Below are 18,507 nucleotides of genomic sequence, written 5' to 3'. Positions count from 1 at the left end.
TGGAGTCATTCAGGACCTGCTCCTCTGTTCTGTGCTTTAGAGAGGCAAAGCGAGCCACCGGGAGGCTGCCACAGCTTCTGAGGCAAGACATTGGTGACAATTGCATAAAACCTCCTCTCCTCCCTATCTGTATGTCCCCCAGCAGGTCTTCCCCATCCAGGAATCTGTGAGGGGGCAGGGCAGGCCTTTGCCACCAGCTCGAAGGTTGTGCGACCTGCTGTTGTCCATCCTCGCCTCTCTCTGGCCTTCTCTGATGGGCGAGGCCATTCTTCCAATGAAATCTTCAGCTTCTCTCTCCTTTTCTCCCAGCTTCTTCTGTGGGGCAACTCTGTGTTAATTCCTCTTGGGACCTAACTTTACTATCTGCACAGGTACTTTTCTTTGGTTTCACTGTTAAAACCAAAAGAAGCATTGAGTTCTTCCTTCAGGGGAAATACAAGTCTGAAGGCCTCTGTGTTCTTCCCTGGAAGGGCTGGAAGCTTTTAAAAATTCTCTAATTGGTTATCTAATCCTGTTCTGTTGCTATTATGGTTAACGATTATTCCCTAGAAGGTAGATCTGACGGAAGTGGGTGTGCAAGTTTGGGAGCAGCGGCTGGAGACTTCATCTTATTTGGAGAGGGGGAGAATTTGAAATTGCAAGGGCAGCCCTGCAGTGGGGAGAGAGGAAGGGTGAGGTGGGGTCGGAGTGGGGCAAGAAGGCACACAGGGAAGTTAGAAACTGCAGGAAGTCTGGGGTGCCTGGGGCTGGGAGGAGGTCCTTTGCTGTGCCCTCCATCGTGTGGCCTATCACGTGCCTGCCTCATCAGCTCTCCTAGTTCGCATTCACCACCCCCAGAGGTGGGTTAGAGTTTTGGAGAAAAGAGCTGGAGATTTTTTTCTCCTCTTTACCCCATTCGGGTCTCTGCTTACTTACTTTTCTTTATTTCTGAACTCACTAAGTTTTTAGGATCTCTTGTGTTTGTTTTCAAGAGCTTTACTGAGCCATAATTCACACTCTGTACGATTCTCACTTATTTAAATGTATAAGAGGTTTTTAGTATGATCACAGGGTTGTGCAGCGGCAGCACAGTTGCACTATGGGAACTGCTGTTTTCCATAGTGACTTCATCTTGTTCCAGTCCTTGTAGCCACGTGTGAGGCTTCCAACCTCTCTGCACCCTTGCCACCACTTAGTGTGTGACTTGAAGTATCACCCTCCTGGTATTTCATTCTGATTTTGATTTGCAGTTCTCTAACGGCTAATGATGTTGAGCATCTTGTTACGTGTTGTTCGTATATCTTCTTTGGAGAAATGTCTGTTCGCTTCCTTTGTTTTTAAATTGACTTATTTATTTCTTAATTATTAAGTCAGAAGAGTTCTGTTAAAGAAATTTAACCCAGTAAATTTGAAGACCTACTAGGCTTTATTAAGTGATTCATGAATCGGGTGATATCCCACCCATCTGGCAACTTGAAGGGTCCTCTGAGGAGATGAACACAATGGAAGGTTTTATAGACACATGGAAAGTGGGACTAAAGCATTAAGGAAGGACACCTTCCCTTACTGGAGGGCTGGGGTCTTATGGGGCAGTTTAGCCACCGGATGGGTGGGAAATTCCGGACTGACTGATTTAAAGTTCTCCCATGGGAGGCTGAAACTTCAGTTAGGCCAGGTTTAAGTTTTGGTTTGGTGATGCGGCTTAGCAAAAGAGAGTCCATTTTGTATTGTTTCTTTTTTAAACAGTTCTTTTTTCACTCTGGATGTAGGTCCCTTATAAGATTGAAACCAGAGGGCAGCTGGGTCCCTGGCTCGAGCTGCCTGTCACTGCTCGGTCTAAAGGCAGAGACAGTGACTGGATTGTAACTGCGCTTTTGTTGATACCAGGGGCCACAGTCAGAGAAGGTGGCGCGCAAAACCCTAACACCCACCTCCCCTTGAGCTTTCAGAAGCCAGTTTATATAGGGGAATTGTAGGAATTTGGGAGGGGGAATTATTAGAGGGAGAGCAGAGGGTAGGTGGGAGGCGTCCCCCGCCCCAAGGGAGGGGGACCCGAGAGGGACCTGCACAGCTTCTTCCCAAGCAGCCCCTTCGTCCCGTGTTCTCTCTCCATTTCATTAGAATTCCTCTTGCTCTCTTCCTGGGAGGCTGACGGTTCGTGACCAGGGAGGTGAGGTATAAACCATTTACTCTCAAGTGTCCTTGGTGAGGTCTTGTGATTCACTAGCTGACTGTAAATTGCCCAGACTCTTTGGCTTTGTTTAATTTTCTTGTCTCAGTTTCCCCATTCCACCTGCTCAGGAATTTTTCTAGCTTTTTACTGCCTGCCTCAAGATCATTGACTTGCAAATATTTTTTTCCCATTCTGTGGAGTTGTCTTTTTACTTTTTTCATGGTTTCATTTTCAGCACAAAATTTTAAAGCTTTTATAAAGTTCAGTTTATCGATGCTCTGGAGTATGGCAGTGTAGCACTTTATTGTATGCATTACAGTCAGAGGAGGAGACCTAAGGGGGTTACATGATATCCACTGGTGATAGAGTAGGGAGACTGGAGAAGGCCAAGTAGGAAGTGGGGACTAATGGGATTGGATAAAGGTAAAATGATAGCCACTTCTTTTATGTGGGTAGGTAAAGCATAGTTAACGGTCAACAATTAACCCGATAACAAGAACACTAAGGGGATTGGTGCTTTCAGCTCTGGTATGTGTTGTGCCCAAGAGGTTTGGGGGGGAAAGGTAAGTTACCTTGACATTTCAAAGGTATGTTATCATAGATGCAAAAAGAGGATAGACAGGCTCAGTCCAGGTAGAAATTGGCCTTGTTAGAAAAAATACCAGTCTGGCATGTTACCACCCACCATGAGCTGCTTTTACTTAGAAAGGTTTTAATTTCCGACTTTCCTCTGTGGTTACTTTAGGTCTCCGAGCTTGTCAGGTTAGTATGTTGCCCCTTTTCTGCACAGGTAGGGGTTCAGTTTCATTTGGACATCAGTTTGTGGGTGCCACGTTTTCCCTATTGAATTGTCTCAGCACTCTTGAAAAATCAGTTGACTCTAAAGGGAAGGGCTATGTCTGGACTCTCAATTCTGTTCCATCGGTCTCTTTGTCTAGTGTGACCTAGCACCACGCATGCCAGCACCACACTCTCGTTATTACTGCAGCGATAGTAGTGTAGTAGGTTTTCAAATTGAGCAAAACATTGTAAACTATGAGTTCTTCAACTTTGTTTTTCTTTTAAAAGACTGTTTTGTCTATTCTGAGTCCCATGTGTTTTCTCATCATCTTGTCATTTTCTGTATCTGAATATTGTGATCTGATCCGTGAACATAGGATGTTTTTACTTTTACTAAGTCTTTAATTTCTTTTGATGTTTTATAATTTTTGCTTTATGCTTCTTTTGTTAAATTTATCCCTCAGTATTTCTTTCTTTTTGTGCTGTTGTAAATGAACTTGTTTTCTTAATTTTATTTCCTAATTGTTCGATTTGCTGACTGAAATTTGGCTGCAGCCCTGAGCAGTAAGTACTAGTGCACCAGCGTTTCTGTCACTGTCACTGTGGTAACCTTTGGTGTTTCCTGATTTTCTCTTTGGGACCTCCCATTTTCAGAAACCCATTTATAGTAGCAAGTGTGCTCTAAACGTTACTGCAGTATCACTGGGCCTACTTTTTCATTTGAACACTCACATAATGCTTTCCTGTTAGTCATGATTTTAGGCAGTTTGACGTACTGGTCTGTATGAATTGTGTGCCTGACCCCTGGATGTGATATAGGTCACAAATGTGGAGTAAAGTAATTTTGGAGGGGCACATTGCTCCTTGAATCACCACCATTTGCAAATGTTTGGCGGCTGAATTCATTTCCAGCAGACTGGCTTAATTCCATTTAAGAAATATTAATCCTCCCTGATTTTAGGTACACATAAATGCGTGATCTCTTTGGCTAATGTCAGCTGTGTTTTTGCTGAACATTTGCCGGACAGCATAATCCAGAATTACCAATAACGTGTAACTGTCATATTTATCTTAAAGAAATTCCATAGTGGAAAAGTATTTGAGTGATTTTAGTCATTTTTTAAGTTCTAATGTAATAATTTTTAAAATAATCTTTTCATTATTTTTAAAATCCAACTTATTTTCCTATATATCTAGGTTATATCAATGCCCAAAACATATGTGTAAAACTTTTATTTGTTTAGTTTATTGATTTTAGAGAGAGGGTAAAAAGGGGATGTGGGAGAGAGGAAAACATTGATTTGTTACTCTTTTTATTTATGCATTCAGGGATTGATTCTTGTATGTGTCCAGCTGTGGGGATTGAGCTCTCAAACTTGGCATATTGGATGATGTGCTAATTAACTGAGCCACCCAGCCAGGGCTTATTTTATTTTTTAATGGTTAACTTTTTTTGTATTTTGGTTTTTTTTTGATTCCTTAGTCTTTTATGACCACAACACTTAAGTGATTTTGTGGACAGGTCCTTAACTGGGGCCTTCCCATGGTGTTCTCTCATAGTTAGATTGAGGTCATGCGTCGTTGGACGGGACACTGGGGAGGCCGTAGGCCTTCCAGAGGCATCTGGGGTTGTAGTACTGGTGGCAAGTAGCTTGGAATACTTGGTTAAGGTAGGGTGTGCCAAGATTCCCCCTGAAACTTACTATTTTTTCTTTGTAATATTGAATATTTAGAAGATATTTAGAGATGTTTAAAAGATACTTACTTTTAGATGAATATTCAGAGTATTTAGAGACTACTCAATCCTGTTTTTGCTTAAATTTTTATTCACCCACTTTAGCATCAGTCTTGCATGTGGTGGTTTTATAATGGCATTGTAATGGTGATTTTTCTATTGTTTTCATCCCGTCTGCATTTATTAATTGAAATTCCTCTGTAAGGAAGGATTGTCACTTCTCACCCATTGAAAAAATATATGTATTCATTGATTCGGTTCTTTGTGTCAGTATAAGCTTATGGATATTATCTGATTTTGTGGGTTATAATGCAATGCTATAGTTATTTATTTTATAGATCAAGTTGTTCCGACTTTTCTGCCAAAGTTTTGAGTGAATTGGTTTGTCAAGATGAAGACAAACTTACTTGGAGACTGTTCTTTTTTACTTTACCTCTAGCGGAATGGAGACCAACCAAATTTTCTTTCCTGTTCTTGAATCATAATTTGTTACTTATTATGATGTCCTTCTCTGTTGAAATTAGACTACTGGATCTCCAAATTTAACATACTAAAAATTGAATAATATAGAGTAGGGAACATTGTTTGTGGAGTGAATATGGAGTCCATTTGTTAAATGAGAACATTTAGATTTTATATACACCTTAAAAATTCCTCATATTGAAAACCTGGTAGGTGTTGTTGTAAGTTATTTCATGGTATAAATCTTGTTTTTAGGAAAAGAAGAAATATGAAGCTCTTCAGAAGGAAGAGTCCGATGAAGTCTCCCTTCCAAAAGCCTCCAGAGAACTGGAAATCCCTGCTCTAGCTTGTGAATTCAGAGGAGACCCTCCGAAGGAGTTAACGGACTCTCAGCTCCAGAATGACGCCCGTGGACAAGACGAGACTGAGATGTTTGACATACAACTCACCTCCTTAACTGTAAATAATGAAGGGCCCCTGACATGTAGCACAGAGACTGTAAAAGAAGGGGTGGAGGTCGGAGCCAGTGTTGGGGGTGATGCTGTCAAGCTGAAGATCGGCCCTGGAGACGAGGCTGGAACCAAAGCAGAAACTCCCAGGAACTTTCCAGAAGTAGAGGAAAGTGAAGTGGTGCAATGTGGACCTTCCAGAAGTACACTGCAGTCTAGTTTTTCTTATGCTCTGCAGGGAATGGAAGATTTACAGACCAGAGAAACTCAGCATAGCAAAGAAGACAAACAAGCCTTGGGGCTTTCTTCAGAGGTGCTACAGAATGTTGCCTTGCAAAGTTCTTGTGAAGCCACGGACATTTTTCAGCCACCCAGAGTGAAAAAACTGTATCCCCAGTTGCCGGCTGAAATTGCTGAAGAAGTGCCCCCTTTGGTGGCAGCAAAACCCCTGCTTCGTAATGAGCGCCTTTACCCGGAGCTCCCAGCTCAGCCAGAAGTGGTACCATTTACTAAAGAACAGCTAAAAGTCTTTGAGCCTGGTTCATGGCTGGAGAATGTTGAGTCGTATTTAGAGGAATTTGACAGCATGGCTCATCAAGACAGGCATGAATTTTATGAGTTGCTTTTGAACTATTCACGATGCAGGAAGCAGCTGCTTCTGGCTGAAACTGAGCTATTTGCTCTGACATCTGATTGCCAAAATGCTAAAAGTCGACTATGGCACTTTAAGGAGGAACAGTTGTCTGTACAGGTATTTTGACCAGTATTCTATAAAGCTTCCAGGAGCCTGGGGTACTGCTAACCAATGCCATCCATCTAGGCCAGGAGTCTGCTCCTGTATCCGCACTGCAGAAATCGTAAAGTCAAGCACCTGCAGGGGCCATGCAACAAGATGAAGTCACTATGGAAAACAGCTTGGCAGTTCCCATAGTGCAACTGTGCTGCGCTGCACAACCCTGTGATCATACTGAAAACCTCTTATACATTTAAGAAGCAAAGCAGGCTGAGGGGGACCATGATCATTGAGCAAAATACTCATGTCCAGTCCAGCAGGGTCAGCCGCTGTTGAGTCCCAGCTGATAATTGCTGTGAGGTTGTGTTGATCCAGCGTTGGATTTTCACATCTTATGATTTTCCAAATGTGAGGAATCTTGATTGGAAAATGTTGGCATCTAATTACACACACACTCACACAGTAGAGGCCAGGTAGGGCATGTCTCCAAGTCAGTTTCAGCCCCTGGACCTTTTGGTTTGTGACCTTGGGCATAATAAGAATATGTAGTGGGTAGAGAGTATTAAGGAGAGGATGATTCATGGAATAAGTTTTAGAGAGGAGGAAACAGGGAAGGCAATTCGATGTGTCCCAGTAGAGACCAAGGTGACCATCAGGAAAGCCATTTCATAGTGGTCTGGAAGGGATGGCAGGTAAGAGAAGGCCATTCTCAACAAGCTTGAAATTGAAGGGAAGCTTAAGGAGATACCAGGGATAAACATGATTTTTTCCCCCTAGCCCTAATCCTTGTTCATTGGGGTACTTGTGTTATCTCTTTTTGTAGATAGTAAGGAGTCTGGAGAGAAACATTTGGAGATACTGAAAAAGAGAGGTTAGTCTCGGTTGGAGCAGCATCCCTTGGACTAAAGGGTGGGTTGTGGTTTAAATTCCCGGTCAGGACACATGCCTAGGTTGCGGGTTCAGTCCCTGGTCAGAGGGCAACCAGTGTTTCTCTTGCATCGTTTTTCTCTCCCTTCCTCTCTCTCCCTGAAATTAAAAAATAAATTAGAATCAAGAGTACAGCTGGCAGTGTTAGTATTGGAGAGGAGAGCAGTTTATTTGTTTTGAGCAAAATCACAAAGAATGATGAGGGTCAGTACAAACATATTTTGAAGTCCCTTAAAGTTGAGGCAGCAAACACATTGACCTTGGTGGGTTTGTAAAATATAAGGTAGGATCATCAATCATGAGAGTCTTAGGGACAAACTCTAAAATACTTATTTATTTTTAGAGAGGGGAAGGTAGAGAGAAAGAGGGAGAGAAACATCTATGTGTGGTTGCTTCTCGCACGCCTCCTACTAGGGACCTGGCCTACAACCCAAGTATGTGCCCTGACTGGGAATTGAACCAGCAGCCCTTTAGTTCACAGGCCTGTGCTCAATCCACTGAGTCACACCCGCCAGGGCTCAATTATTTATTTGTATCTTTCTTCACCTACTTTTTAGGGCTTCTCTTCTCTGATCTTGTGATGCATTGGTGATTGGCATTATACTGCGTGGTAATATACTCCTTGGTGGCACCTGATTCTACACTTTATTGTTCCCTATGTGGTACTATGGCTCCCACACCATGGTTTATAAGCATGTTGAAGATGGTACTAAAGCCTATGCCTTGTATGCCTGCTGCTGATTATTTTAAGTGCAAAGAGTAACTGGTTTCATATTTTACCCTTTTTTTCCACTGCTAGGGGATCTGTGCAGATCAAGTGAAAGTTTCAGGCTATCATCGCTACCAAAGAGTAGAAATGAATGAAAATGCTCTGGAGGAGCTAAAGAAGCTATTTGATGCCAAATCTGAGCACCTCCACCAGACCCTGGCTCTGCACTCTTACACTTCTGTGCTCTCCAGGTTGCAAGTGGAGTCTTACATCTATGCCTTGCTTAATAGTTCGGCTGTTCTGAGATCTTTAGCAATTCATCAGCAAGGCCAAGGTGTGTAAGTAATGAAAGTCTCACTCTCTCTTGTAGTCTGAAATGCAAAAACAGTTGAGGGGTACGATCTGGTTGAATTGATGGAGCACAGATTGGTATTACAAGGTAACGTTTGTGCTTGTGGTTCTGCCTTGCCTCCCCCAACCCAGGATTGCGCTCTGCCTTCCTGGGTTGGGGAGCAGTGTGAGGTCTACCTTCCCCACCATCCTTGGCTTTTCTAGGAAGCCAGAAAGCTCACTCTTTATCCTTAATTTCCATATTGTCCTAATTTATGTGCTTGTTACTAAGTCAGGTCCAAATAGATTTTTTGGTTGTAAAATTGATAATACTTTTTCATTCTCTGTCTCCTGCACTTTATTTTTACTTGTCCTGTTAGTTGGGCTGTTTTTATTGTATTTAGATTTTCAGATCTAATGTTCTGAAACTTTCATCTTATTTTGGGTTTTAAGAAATGAGGCTTTAATGTATTGTTTATAAAGTATGAACGATGCACTTTTTATTTCTGGGAGAGATATTAGGATTGTTTAAAGTAAAAACAATCTTTTCCTCCCCCTCATTGTTTTCATTACTAATCAGAGAAGTGGGGCTGGACCAGAGATGGGCTGATTTTTAAATAAATGATAAATTTTAGTGAAGTTAATTTTCCCCTGCTTTGAAATCCTTCACAAAGTTAAATACTTTCTTGGTTTGCATATTTAATAGAAATTCACATTTTTTTGATACGGCTTTTCTTTCTGGATTTTTATCTAAAGTAAATATTTTGAAGAGTTCTTTTTTTAAAGTGAAGATAATAAATATCCCCCCAAACCCTACCATTTCTGTGGGATTCATTTAATTCTCTCTTTAATTTATAGCTTCTAAACAGGCAGAGAGCATTCCCTCCGATCTGTGTCAGCTGAAGGAGTGTATTGGTGTCTTATTCATGTTCACCAGGAGAGTGAATGAGGATACGCAGTTCCAGGATGATATTCTACTCTGGTTGCAGACCTTGGTGAGGGAGTAGAAATAGATGCAGTAGTCTTTCTTTTATTTCTCTGTTAACCTAAGAATTATTTCTTCTTTACAGTTTTTCTCCAACAGTTTCTTTAGCAAATTCATTTACCTTGTTAGTGACACTGTCTCATCAGGACAGTGGTTCTGATGCGTCATCTGGTGCGTCATCTAACACAGAGGGCCTCGCTCGCTGATGAACCTTATGCTAAATGATTTCTGGCTTCAACTTAGGAAGAAATGGAATTGTGTGAAGCCTGCTAAATTTAAGACTGTATTCATGTTTAGAATGCAGGTGTCTTATCTAAAAAATTTCCATGTTTCTTTTTATCATATATTTATTTAATGTTGCACTTAGTCATACTTTAAAAAAGTTTAAAACATACTTAAAACGTAGGAAGGATGTTAGATATGTTACAGGGAAGGTTATTTGTTTATTGGTTATGTTTTTAATGGGGCTGCCTTGCACACTTTGAGGTTCATACTGTAGTTCTTAAATATGAGGTGAGGTTCTAAGCATACTCAATATAGATTTGAAAAACTGTTACAAATGAGAATAGATTAAAATATTTGACTTCTGTCTATTTACAAATGGTGAGAAATGTTAGTGCTTTGTAATTTGCCAGGTGTAAACATTTTGCAGAGAAACCACTTAAGATATTTTTATCATAGTACTAATAGATTCATCAGCCTCTGGCTGCCTCTGTGGTAGAAACTCGATCAGTCAGTGGTAGGTCTTCTGTCTGGTTACTCTTTGAAAGATCATGTGTATTTGAACATTGGATGAGTGACTTCACTAGACCTCTGGATACATTATTCTTTTTAAGTAGTGATACTGTCTGTCCCCTGTCGTTTAGGTATCAGTGTTACAAAGAGTCGGCTGTCCTGGAGATCACCTCTTCCTGCTCAACCATGTGCTCCGATGCCCAGCTGGTGTTAGTAAGTGGGCTGTTCCTTTTATACAGGTATGATGAATGAATAATCTTTCTGGTTTTGAGGGGTACAGGAAGGAACTTTTGTTAAACATTTTTCCTGAAGAAATTGCTTTAAAAAAGGCTAGTTAAAAATATTTATATTTAAAATAAAGTTCGTAAAATACACCCAGAATATACTTGTAGGAGATTTTTATGCTGAAAGTTCTTGGGTCACCCATAGTGGATGAAGTTAAGTAGAACTGCAAAAGTTTGGTAGCAGTCTGACTTGGTAGTTCAGTAGTATTTAATTCTGTAAAGTTTCTCCAGGACTTTTTTCTGTAATACTCAGCATAGCTCCTTAAATTTCTTTTCTTTTCTTTTTTTTTTTTTAAATTTAATTCTTACCTAGGACATGCTTACTGATTTAGAGAGAGGGGAAGGGAGGGAGAGAAACATCAGTTGGTTGCCTTTAGTATGTGCTCTGACCAGGCACTGAAACGCAACCTAGGCAGGTGCCCTGACCATAAATCGAACCCTGACCTTTCAGTTTATGGGACAACACTCCAACCAACTGAGCCACACGGGCCACGGCTACACAGCTCCCTAAATTAATCCAGTTTACACCACAGTTGGTACAGGTAGAACAGAAGCTACTGGCATTTCCAAGTTTATTAACACTGGCGTGTACCCAGGTCTGTGTGGTCAACTCTCATATAATCAACCAAAGTGTTGATTATATGGTTTATAGATTTTTCCCTCTGCTTCTTGCCTTTAGGTTGTATTGTTACTAATAGCAACTACTCAGAGGAGTAGAAGCCAAGTGTATGCCAAGTTCTTCACATTACCTTTTCTTTAGTATTTCTAGTGGCAAGAAGTTTGGATTTTTTAGGTAGGAGGGGGATTTTTGTTCTGTTTTGCTCATCTTTGGATTAAAGTAGCACATTGTGCTTTGACCCGTACAGTGACAGGTAATTGCGAGCGGCTCAGTGGCCTCGCTCTTGGAGCACAGCTGACTCTTTACTGCCAGGGAACCCACGAGCGGTGTTCTCACCCTTGGTCCGGTGCTAGTCACATCTTTGTTTTCTTAACAGCGCCCTTTCTCAGAATTCTTGTGCACTGAGATTGTGGGTACTCGGGTTGTTGGTTTTCTACAGTATGCCTTTTCCTTCTCTGATTTCAGATCAAAGTGTTGAATAACCCATCAGGGGTCTTTCATTTTATGCAGTCCCTTGCCCTACTAATGTCTCCTGTCAAGTAAGTGTGGAAGATCTTTTTGATGTAGAAATTAAAATGCTTCTTTCTATCCAAGGGTTGGCTTCCCAAACTGTCCGTATCCAAAGAACTGTCCAGGGCTGTGTCAGCATCCCAGAATTTTACATCCCAGGTTTTCTTCGGGTTCGCTGCCCTTTGTCCATAAGCGACCTTATTAATCTTTTTGGGTCCCTCTTTTGGTGGGTTTGCCTCTCCTGTTGTATATATTATTGTGAAAGGCACTGTGGAGAGAGAGAAGATAATCTGTTTCTTAGAAGAAGAGATTTAGTGGCAGAGGAAAAAAACACTGATTTAAGTGCTGAACCGTGTAGCTACAATCGATGTGATGAGAACGAAGAGAGCAGAGTGGAGTAGCCAGGGGTTCCAAGGGGATGAGCGGGGTTTGAAGGATGGATTTGAGCAGGAGAAGAGGAGTGGAGGGCGCTGTAGTGGGAACAGCGGGCAGCGGTCTAAAGTACTGGTAAGGATAGCTCTGCAGGGGACAGGTAAGTAGACAGCTTGGCTGGGTGTGTGAGAGATGGTAGGTAATAGAGTAAGTTGAGTTATAAAAGGCCCTGACATTAAGACAGAGGGATCTAGACTTGATACTCCTTTGTTTCTTTTTGAACATGAATGAAAGTTGTATTTAAGCAAGTTTAGGCTCAACGGGAGACAGAAGGTGTACTTCAGCTTAATTGAATTAGTCACAGACATCTGGCTTTCCTGGCTGTGGAACTCAACCCAGCATCAAGAGAGCACCTCTTTAACTGGGGGAGAGGCAGAGTCTGTATCGAGGTGACCTCGAGCAGTGTGATTGCCACTGGCTTTCAGTTTCAGAAAGCCTGTCTGCCTGCAATCCTGATATGGGGTAATAATAGGGGGAAAGATAAAGAGGGGAAGCTACAGGTCATCTTCTTAGGAAAGCATTAGGAGTGGTTCAGATAGACCCAGGAGAGAGGGTATTGGCAGCCCTAAAGACAGAAAAGACAGAAGGGCGAGCTGTTGTGTAAGGAGGGAAATTTGAGGTCATTGAGGCATGTGTACAAGTGGATACAAAAGTGACAGATGCCATGCACCTTTGGAGCTTCAGGATTGGAGCTCCTGGGCACCACTAGAGCTACGGAGTGGGAAGTCATAGAAGAAAGTTTCTGGTTGAAGGAAGAAATGGATGAATTCTCAGGGTCAGGCCAGAGAGGCGGGAACAGGGCACTGAGAACCAAGCTGTGGTCTCAGAGAAGAAAGTTTTGGCCACACCTACTCACCAGACCCAGCCAACACTGTGTGGACTCTGGCTGGCAGGAATTCTTCCTGCCTCCTCTTTCATTTCCTGGATAAAAGGATAGATACGATTTGACTTAAAAATGTGTTTGCGTTTAGATGTATTTTTGCCCCAAACAAGCTTCTATATTACCTGTGGATTATCCTTTTTTATTCAGTAAAGCATGATTTTTAAAGTGGTGACTCCCTTTACACTGGCAACACTGAAAGCCTGGTGGGAATTCAGGTGCTGCAGCAGTCCATGCATGTTGCGGTCCCACTGTGTGCAGGAGCGGTGCTAGTTTAACTGCTTTTCTGCCTTTTCTTTCATCATTCCCGGCAGAAGGGTTGTGGTCTCTGCACCAACATTAGTGAGATTTTGGGTTCCTTGAGTTTTAGTCAGTCTTTCTTTCTCGTTTCCCAACTTAAGACTGAGTCGATGCCTGAGTCTTCCAGGTGAGGGGGTGATCAGAATGCACGCGTGTGGCCTGGCTGTGTTTGTGATTGGGGTGGTCTCACCTGTCCTTTAGAAACCGAGCCGAGTTCCTGTGCCACATGAAGCCCAGCGAGGGGAAGCCATCTTCCTCGGGGCCTGCGTCTGGGCCGTGGACCCTGGTAGATGAAGGAGGAGAAGAGGTAAGTCATCATGTCTGGGTTACTTTGATTAATCGTTTTTGGGTTTTGAGCACTTTCCACATATTACCTCATTTAATTGTCCCAGCAACCCCATGAAGCAAGTACTGTTGTGATCCCATTTTACGGATGAGAAAACTGAGGTGCAGGGGGCTGAAGAATTTGTTCCAAATCATTCTAGTCATTCACATCATCAAATGGCGGAGCCTCTGCAGCGTCTGCTCTGATCCCGTGTGTTAGGCTGTCTCCCTTTTCCAGACTGTCTCCCTTTTGAGCTGCGAGAATTTAGTACCTGGAAATATTTACGGTTTATATAAACTTTGTGTTAGGGTTGTATTTTTTGTAGTAACAATTTTCGGGGCTCGAGCGCTCACCCACAGATTATCTGAGTCTGTAATAAAGAGCCGAGCGTGCCAGGGTTCTGCCTTGCCTATGACAAACTTCTTATCCAGATCTTCGCATTTGAAGGGTAGAAGGTGGTTCTTTGTTTTTGGTGAGAATTTAATGGTCAAAATCCAGTTTCTCAAGATAACCCTCATTGATTTTTCTTTCTACTGTAGTGGTTAGTATATCTGTAAGGAATTTCTTTCTCCAGTTAGTTATTACGGAAGAATGGCTGTGACCCGGATACACATGAAATTATACTCACAGTTTCAGAGGATTTGCGGCCCATCTCTGGAACTGATACTATGAATCTCTGTCTTGGGAGAGAAGTCCATGAATACATACGAGAATGCCACACATGGGTCACTGAGACCTTTGATAATTTAGCTTCTGTAACTCGACCACAGTGTGATCTGATCAAATCAGTAGATGTGATTTTGCATCTTTTCCTTTAGGATGAAGACCCTGAGACCAGTTGGAGTCTCCTTAATGAAGACGACTTGGTTATCCTTTTATCACAGTTCCCGTTTCATGAACTCTTTCAGCATCTTCTTGGGTTTAAGGCAAAAGGTAGACTGGTCATACGTAGAGTGTGGTATTGGCAGGGTCAAACACAGCAGCTCAGCATCAGGTCTTGCGCCTGGTGCAGGCTCCTGCCTCAGGTTCCCCTGCACTGGCAGTGCTCTGCAGGGGGGATTGTAGCACGTCCTGATAAGGCTTTCTCTCTTTCTCTCGTGCTTGTACTTTCCTACAATTAGTGTGTAAATGCAGAAAGGGTGACCAGCGAGCGCATCGCCTGTCTTAAGTAGTTTTCATTTCGTGCTTTGTTTGAGTTTTTTGTTACACCCTGAGGTAGGAGCCAGAGCACCAGGGATTGTTAATTCTTCTCTGTCTTGGCTTTGCTTCCTTATTGAGGTATCTATACCTGTGCCCTTCAGTGTTTTTCCGTAGTAATTATAATTTTTTTCTTTTCTCTGATTTTAACTTCCAGGTGATTATTTACCTGAAACAACAAGACCTCAAGAGATGATGAAAATTTTTGCCTTTGCTAACTCATTAGTGGAACTTCTGGCCGTGGGGTTAGAAACCTTTAACAGAGCACGCTACAGGCAGTTTGTAAAGCGAATTGGTTACATGATGAGGTAATAACTGCTGTTGCTACATCTTTTTGCTTTGATCCTGGTCAGATACAGATGCTGCATAATTGGGATTATGGACACTCCTGTGTATGCTTCAGGTCTTAATTTATCATACAAGTAAGGACTGGGTTTTCTCACCATCTGCTAGATGGAAATTATATAAATGCTTCCAGTCAGAATATTTGGCTAATTATTTCCAATTTTATTGGTTTGCTTGATAATTGTTCTTGGGGTCAGCATCCTCAAAGCAGCTACTGGATTGAACTTGGCTACAGAAACTGAACTTGGCCAAGAGAAATGCTGGTTCACTCCCCTTCCTTTGCTCTTTATTTTCTTCTGCTTCCTAGCTTTTGCCTGGGGTCTGTCACTTAGCTATGGAAAATCAGCAGTAACTCTTTTGTGTCACTCTTTTTATTTTCTCTTTTATTTATTCTTATCCTCATTTCTGTTAAATATCATTTAAAGAACACTGTACAGATTTCATCAGTTGCTACTCTTTTGATACGGGAAAGCATACGATTTATTTGAAAGTGGGTTTATGTTTTTATTATCAAGTATGAATGAGTTTTGAGAATAGTTACTGCTTTTTATTGAATTAATTTTATATCCTTTTCTTTTTCTTTTTTTTTTTTTTAAAGGATTTTTTTTTTTTAAAGATTTTATTTATTTATCTTTAGAGGGGAAGGGAAGGAGAGAGGGAGAGAAACATCAATGTATGGTTGCCTTTCATGCATCCCCTGCTGGGAACTGGCCTGCAGGGAACCGGCCTGCAACCTCAGTATGCGCCCTGACTGGGAATCGAACTGCGATTGTCTGGTTCGCAGGCCCGCACTCAATCCACTGAGCTACGCCAGCCAGGGCTATATCCTTTTCTTATATCATCAGTTTTTATCTCTGGATCGTTCCCTACATCATATGCTGTTATTTCTTCTGGCCTCCTTTTCCTCCAAAAAAAAACTACAGAAATTTTCTTCCTACATTTGATTTTAATTAATTTATTTTAGATGTGCATAGTATACACATCTAAAAAAGTCGGGTAAATGATTATAGGATGTCCTGAAAAGGTCACAGGTCTTTTTTTAAGGTCTCGAGAAAACCTTGAGTAGAGGGTAATTAAAATGAGATGGTGGGAGGAGGAGGGTTGGTGACTTGGAGAGTAATTTCTTCTTGTCAGAAGTCCTGGTATTCATTCTCTGACCCTGCCGGTGAGTGAGGTGAAATTCACCCTTGGGCTCACACGCACGCTGTGGGGCCGAGGCACACACTGTGTCTGTGCCTTCTCATGTTCTTCCTATAATAACTCTACGGGAAAGCATTGCCATCACCCATGTTTTAAGACTGTATTCACTCTATGTTATTTCTGTGTAAGTACTTCTAACTGATTATTGTATTATGTTTATTCTTTTTTTGTTTTCTATCTGCTTACTTTGCTTAATCACAGATTCTTCTCGTCCCTTCCAGTTGTGGAGCGATTTTCCACAAGGTCCCCCTCCTCAGGTCACGTGTTGGCTCCAGTTTTTCCTCCATTCTTGCTGCAGCTCTGCACAGTCAGGCTGCCCCCAGCGCTGCCCTGGCAGCTCCGGAGAGTGAAGGTCACCAGTGGACCTTGTGCCGCTAATCCCGTGGCTGATTCTGAGTCTCCATCCTGCCCTGCAGCACTCACGTTGTTCACGCAAAGCAGCCTTTCCGTTGTTGATCCTTTCTCCCTACGTTTCTGTGCGTGGCTTCCACTTTCTCCTGGTTTCCGCTGCATTTCAAGGGTTCTTCATCATCTGTGTCCTTGGTGGTTTCATTCTCACCTCTCACACTTCTTGTTGTTGGAGGGAGCTCAGCCCTGGGACCTCTTCTCTTTGTCCGAACTTGCTGCTTGGGTTCTTTCTCATCCATGCTGAGGTCTTTAAACATCACCTCAATGCTGTGACAATTCTCAGAATTTTATTCCGGTCTGTACCTCTTTCATAAGCTTGTTTATTTAGCTGGCGCCTCAGCACCTCCAGTTGGATGACTCGTGGACGTGGTAATTTAATATTCCCAAAGCAGACTACTCTCCCCACCTCCCAGACTGCGCCTCCCACCGTCTTCTCAGTTTCACTCAGTGGCAGCTTCGTTCTTCTGGTCGCTTGGGCCAGGACACGTGGTGTCAGCCCTGACTTTTCTCTTTTCTACCCTGCATCCCATCGAACAACCAGTTCTAGCATCTTTGCCTTCCAAACACCATCTTGTATCAAATCTGAGCTGCCACCAAGTCTGAAGATGTATTTTGTGTGCCACTCAGAAAGAAAAAATGCTGCTAAGTTGGGGCATGCCATCAGTTTTAATGTACATTCCGGTTGCAGAGATAATGTGGGAGAGAAATGCATCCTTTTGAGTCAGTGGAACAGGCTACTTCCAGAATCCAGCATCTCACCGCCTTCCTGGCCATCACCCTGGCTCATTCTTAGTTATTTCTCCCTGATTGTCCCAGTGGCCTCCTCACTGACCTTCCTGCTCTTGCTCTTGGCCTTGCACTGCTTCATACCACCCCCTTATTCTCCCAACTGCCAGTGTTCCCTGAAAACGGTGAGTCAGCTCATGTCACTCCCCTGTCAAGACCCTGCTGCTCCCAGTCTCATTCAGAGTAAAAGCCAGAGTCTTCCCAGTGGCCGCCAGGACCCTTCGTGGTCTGGCTTGAATCCCTTTTCTGATTTGCTCTCCAGCCTGTCCCCTGCTCACTCACTTTGCTTTAGCACACTGGCTGCCTGCCATGTCTTTAACATCCTGAACATACCTTGCAGCCTTCACACTGGTTGTTTCTTCTACCTGGAAGCCCTTCCCTTACATATCTCTGTGGCTTCTTCCTATTTCCATGCACACGTCCCTCTTCAGTTAGGCCTTTCCCGCTCCCAACCAGCTGTCCTCCCCGTCAACTCCAAAGAAACTTTCTTCTCCTCTCCAGTGCATTTTTCTCAATGTCACGTATAACCACATGACACACTATAAATTTTACTTTATTTTCTTTGTCTGTTTGCCCTAAGTATAAGCTCCATCAAGGTGGGGTCCGCACTCCCTGTTGATGATTCCCTTCAGAACCTAGAAGATAGTAGTGTTCAGTAACTCTGTTGAACAGGTGAATGCTTCGGGCGGAATTAAAGCCACCGACACTGAGCACATTAACGAAGGGCACTGTATTGTCTCTCCTTGTGCTCAGGATGACCCTTGGCTATGTGAGCGACCATTGGGCGCAGTATGTGTGCCGCAACCGAGGCGTGGGGGTGGCCCCGGAGCCCTACTCCGTGGAGAAACTACAGGTTGAATTTGATGAGCTGTTTCTGAGGACTGTCCTACATGTGCTGAGAGCCAAAAGGTAAGAAGCATGATGATAAGTGTGAGAAATGGCTGCCGGCTAGTGAGAAAGAGTGACAGGCAAGTATGGACCGAGTTGATTTTTTTGTGATATCTTAGTGTATTTCATCTGTTTCTTACCCTGCACAAATTCATGGGCTTTAGTTCCCTTAACTACAGTGTTGACTGAAATGATCTCTCTCTCAGGTTTGTTTTATAATAACCAGGTTCTGAGATCTAGTTTTGGCACCCCTGAACTTTCAGGTAGGCTTGAGCCAGGGGCTCACACACCCAGCTTTGGGGCCTGCAGTGAGGCAGAGCAGGTGCTCGGTGCATG

General features: G+C 42.8%; 1 protein-coding gene across 5 annotated transcripts in view; it reads left to right on the top strand.

The window, feature by feature from the left end:
* EPG5 (ectopic P-granules 5 autophagy tethering factor) overlaps positions 1 to 18,507 on the top strand; it is a 92,653-nt gene that overhangs the window by 7,182 nt on the left and 66,964 nt on the right. For 3 of the 5 annotated variants that reach the window (XM_037165058.2, XM_037165059.2, XM_037165057.2), the window contains exons 2-10: positions 5,385 to 6,329; positions 8,038 to 8,281; positions 9,136 to 9,272; positions 10,129 to 10,236; positions 11,366 to 11,439; positions 13,224 to 13,329; positions 14,166 to 14,280; positions 14,702 to 14,852; positions 18,037 to 18,192. In XM_037165058.2, coding sequence (XP_037020953.2) covers positions 5,385 to 6,329; positions 8,038 to 8,281; positions 9,136 to 9,272; positions 10,129 to 10,236; positions 11,366 to 11,439; positions 13,224 to 13,329; positions 14,166 to 14,280; positions 14,702 to 14,852; positions 18,037 to 18,192 — 2,036 coding nt within the window. Of the gene's footprint in view, positions 1 to 5,384; positions 6,330 to 8,037; positions 8,286 to 9,135; positions 9,273 to 10,128; positions 10,237 to 11,365; positions 11,440 to 13,223; positions 13,330 to 14,165; positions 14,281 to 14,701; positions 14,853 to 18,036; positions 18,193 to 18,507 lie in introns of those variants that run through there. The other 2 variants (XM_053664234.1, XM_037165060.2) reach the window with 2 other exon arrangements.

The sequence above is a fragment of the Artibeus jamaicensis genome, unplaced genomic scaffold, assembly GCF_021234435.1.
Source record: "Artibeus jamaicensis isolate MK-2021 breed Jamaican fruit bat unplaced genomic scaffold, CSHL_Jam_final contig_354, whole genome shotgun sequence".
NCBI lineage: Eukaryota > Metazoa > Chordata > Mammalia > Chiroptera > Phyllostomidae > Artibeus > Artibeus jamaicensis.
Note: the sequence above shows the minus strand (reverse complement) of the source record. Positions and strands in the feature narration are given on the sequence as shown.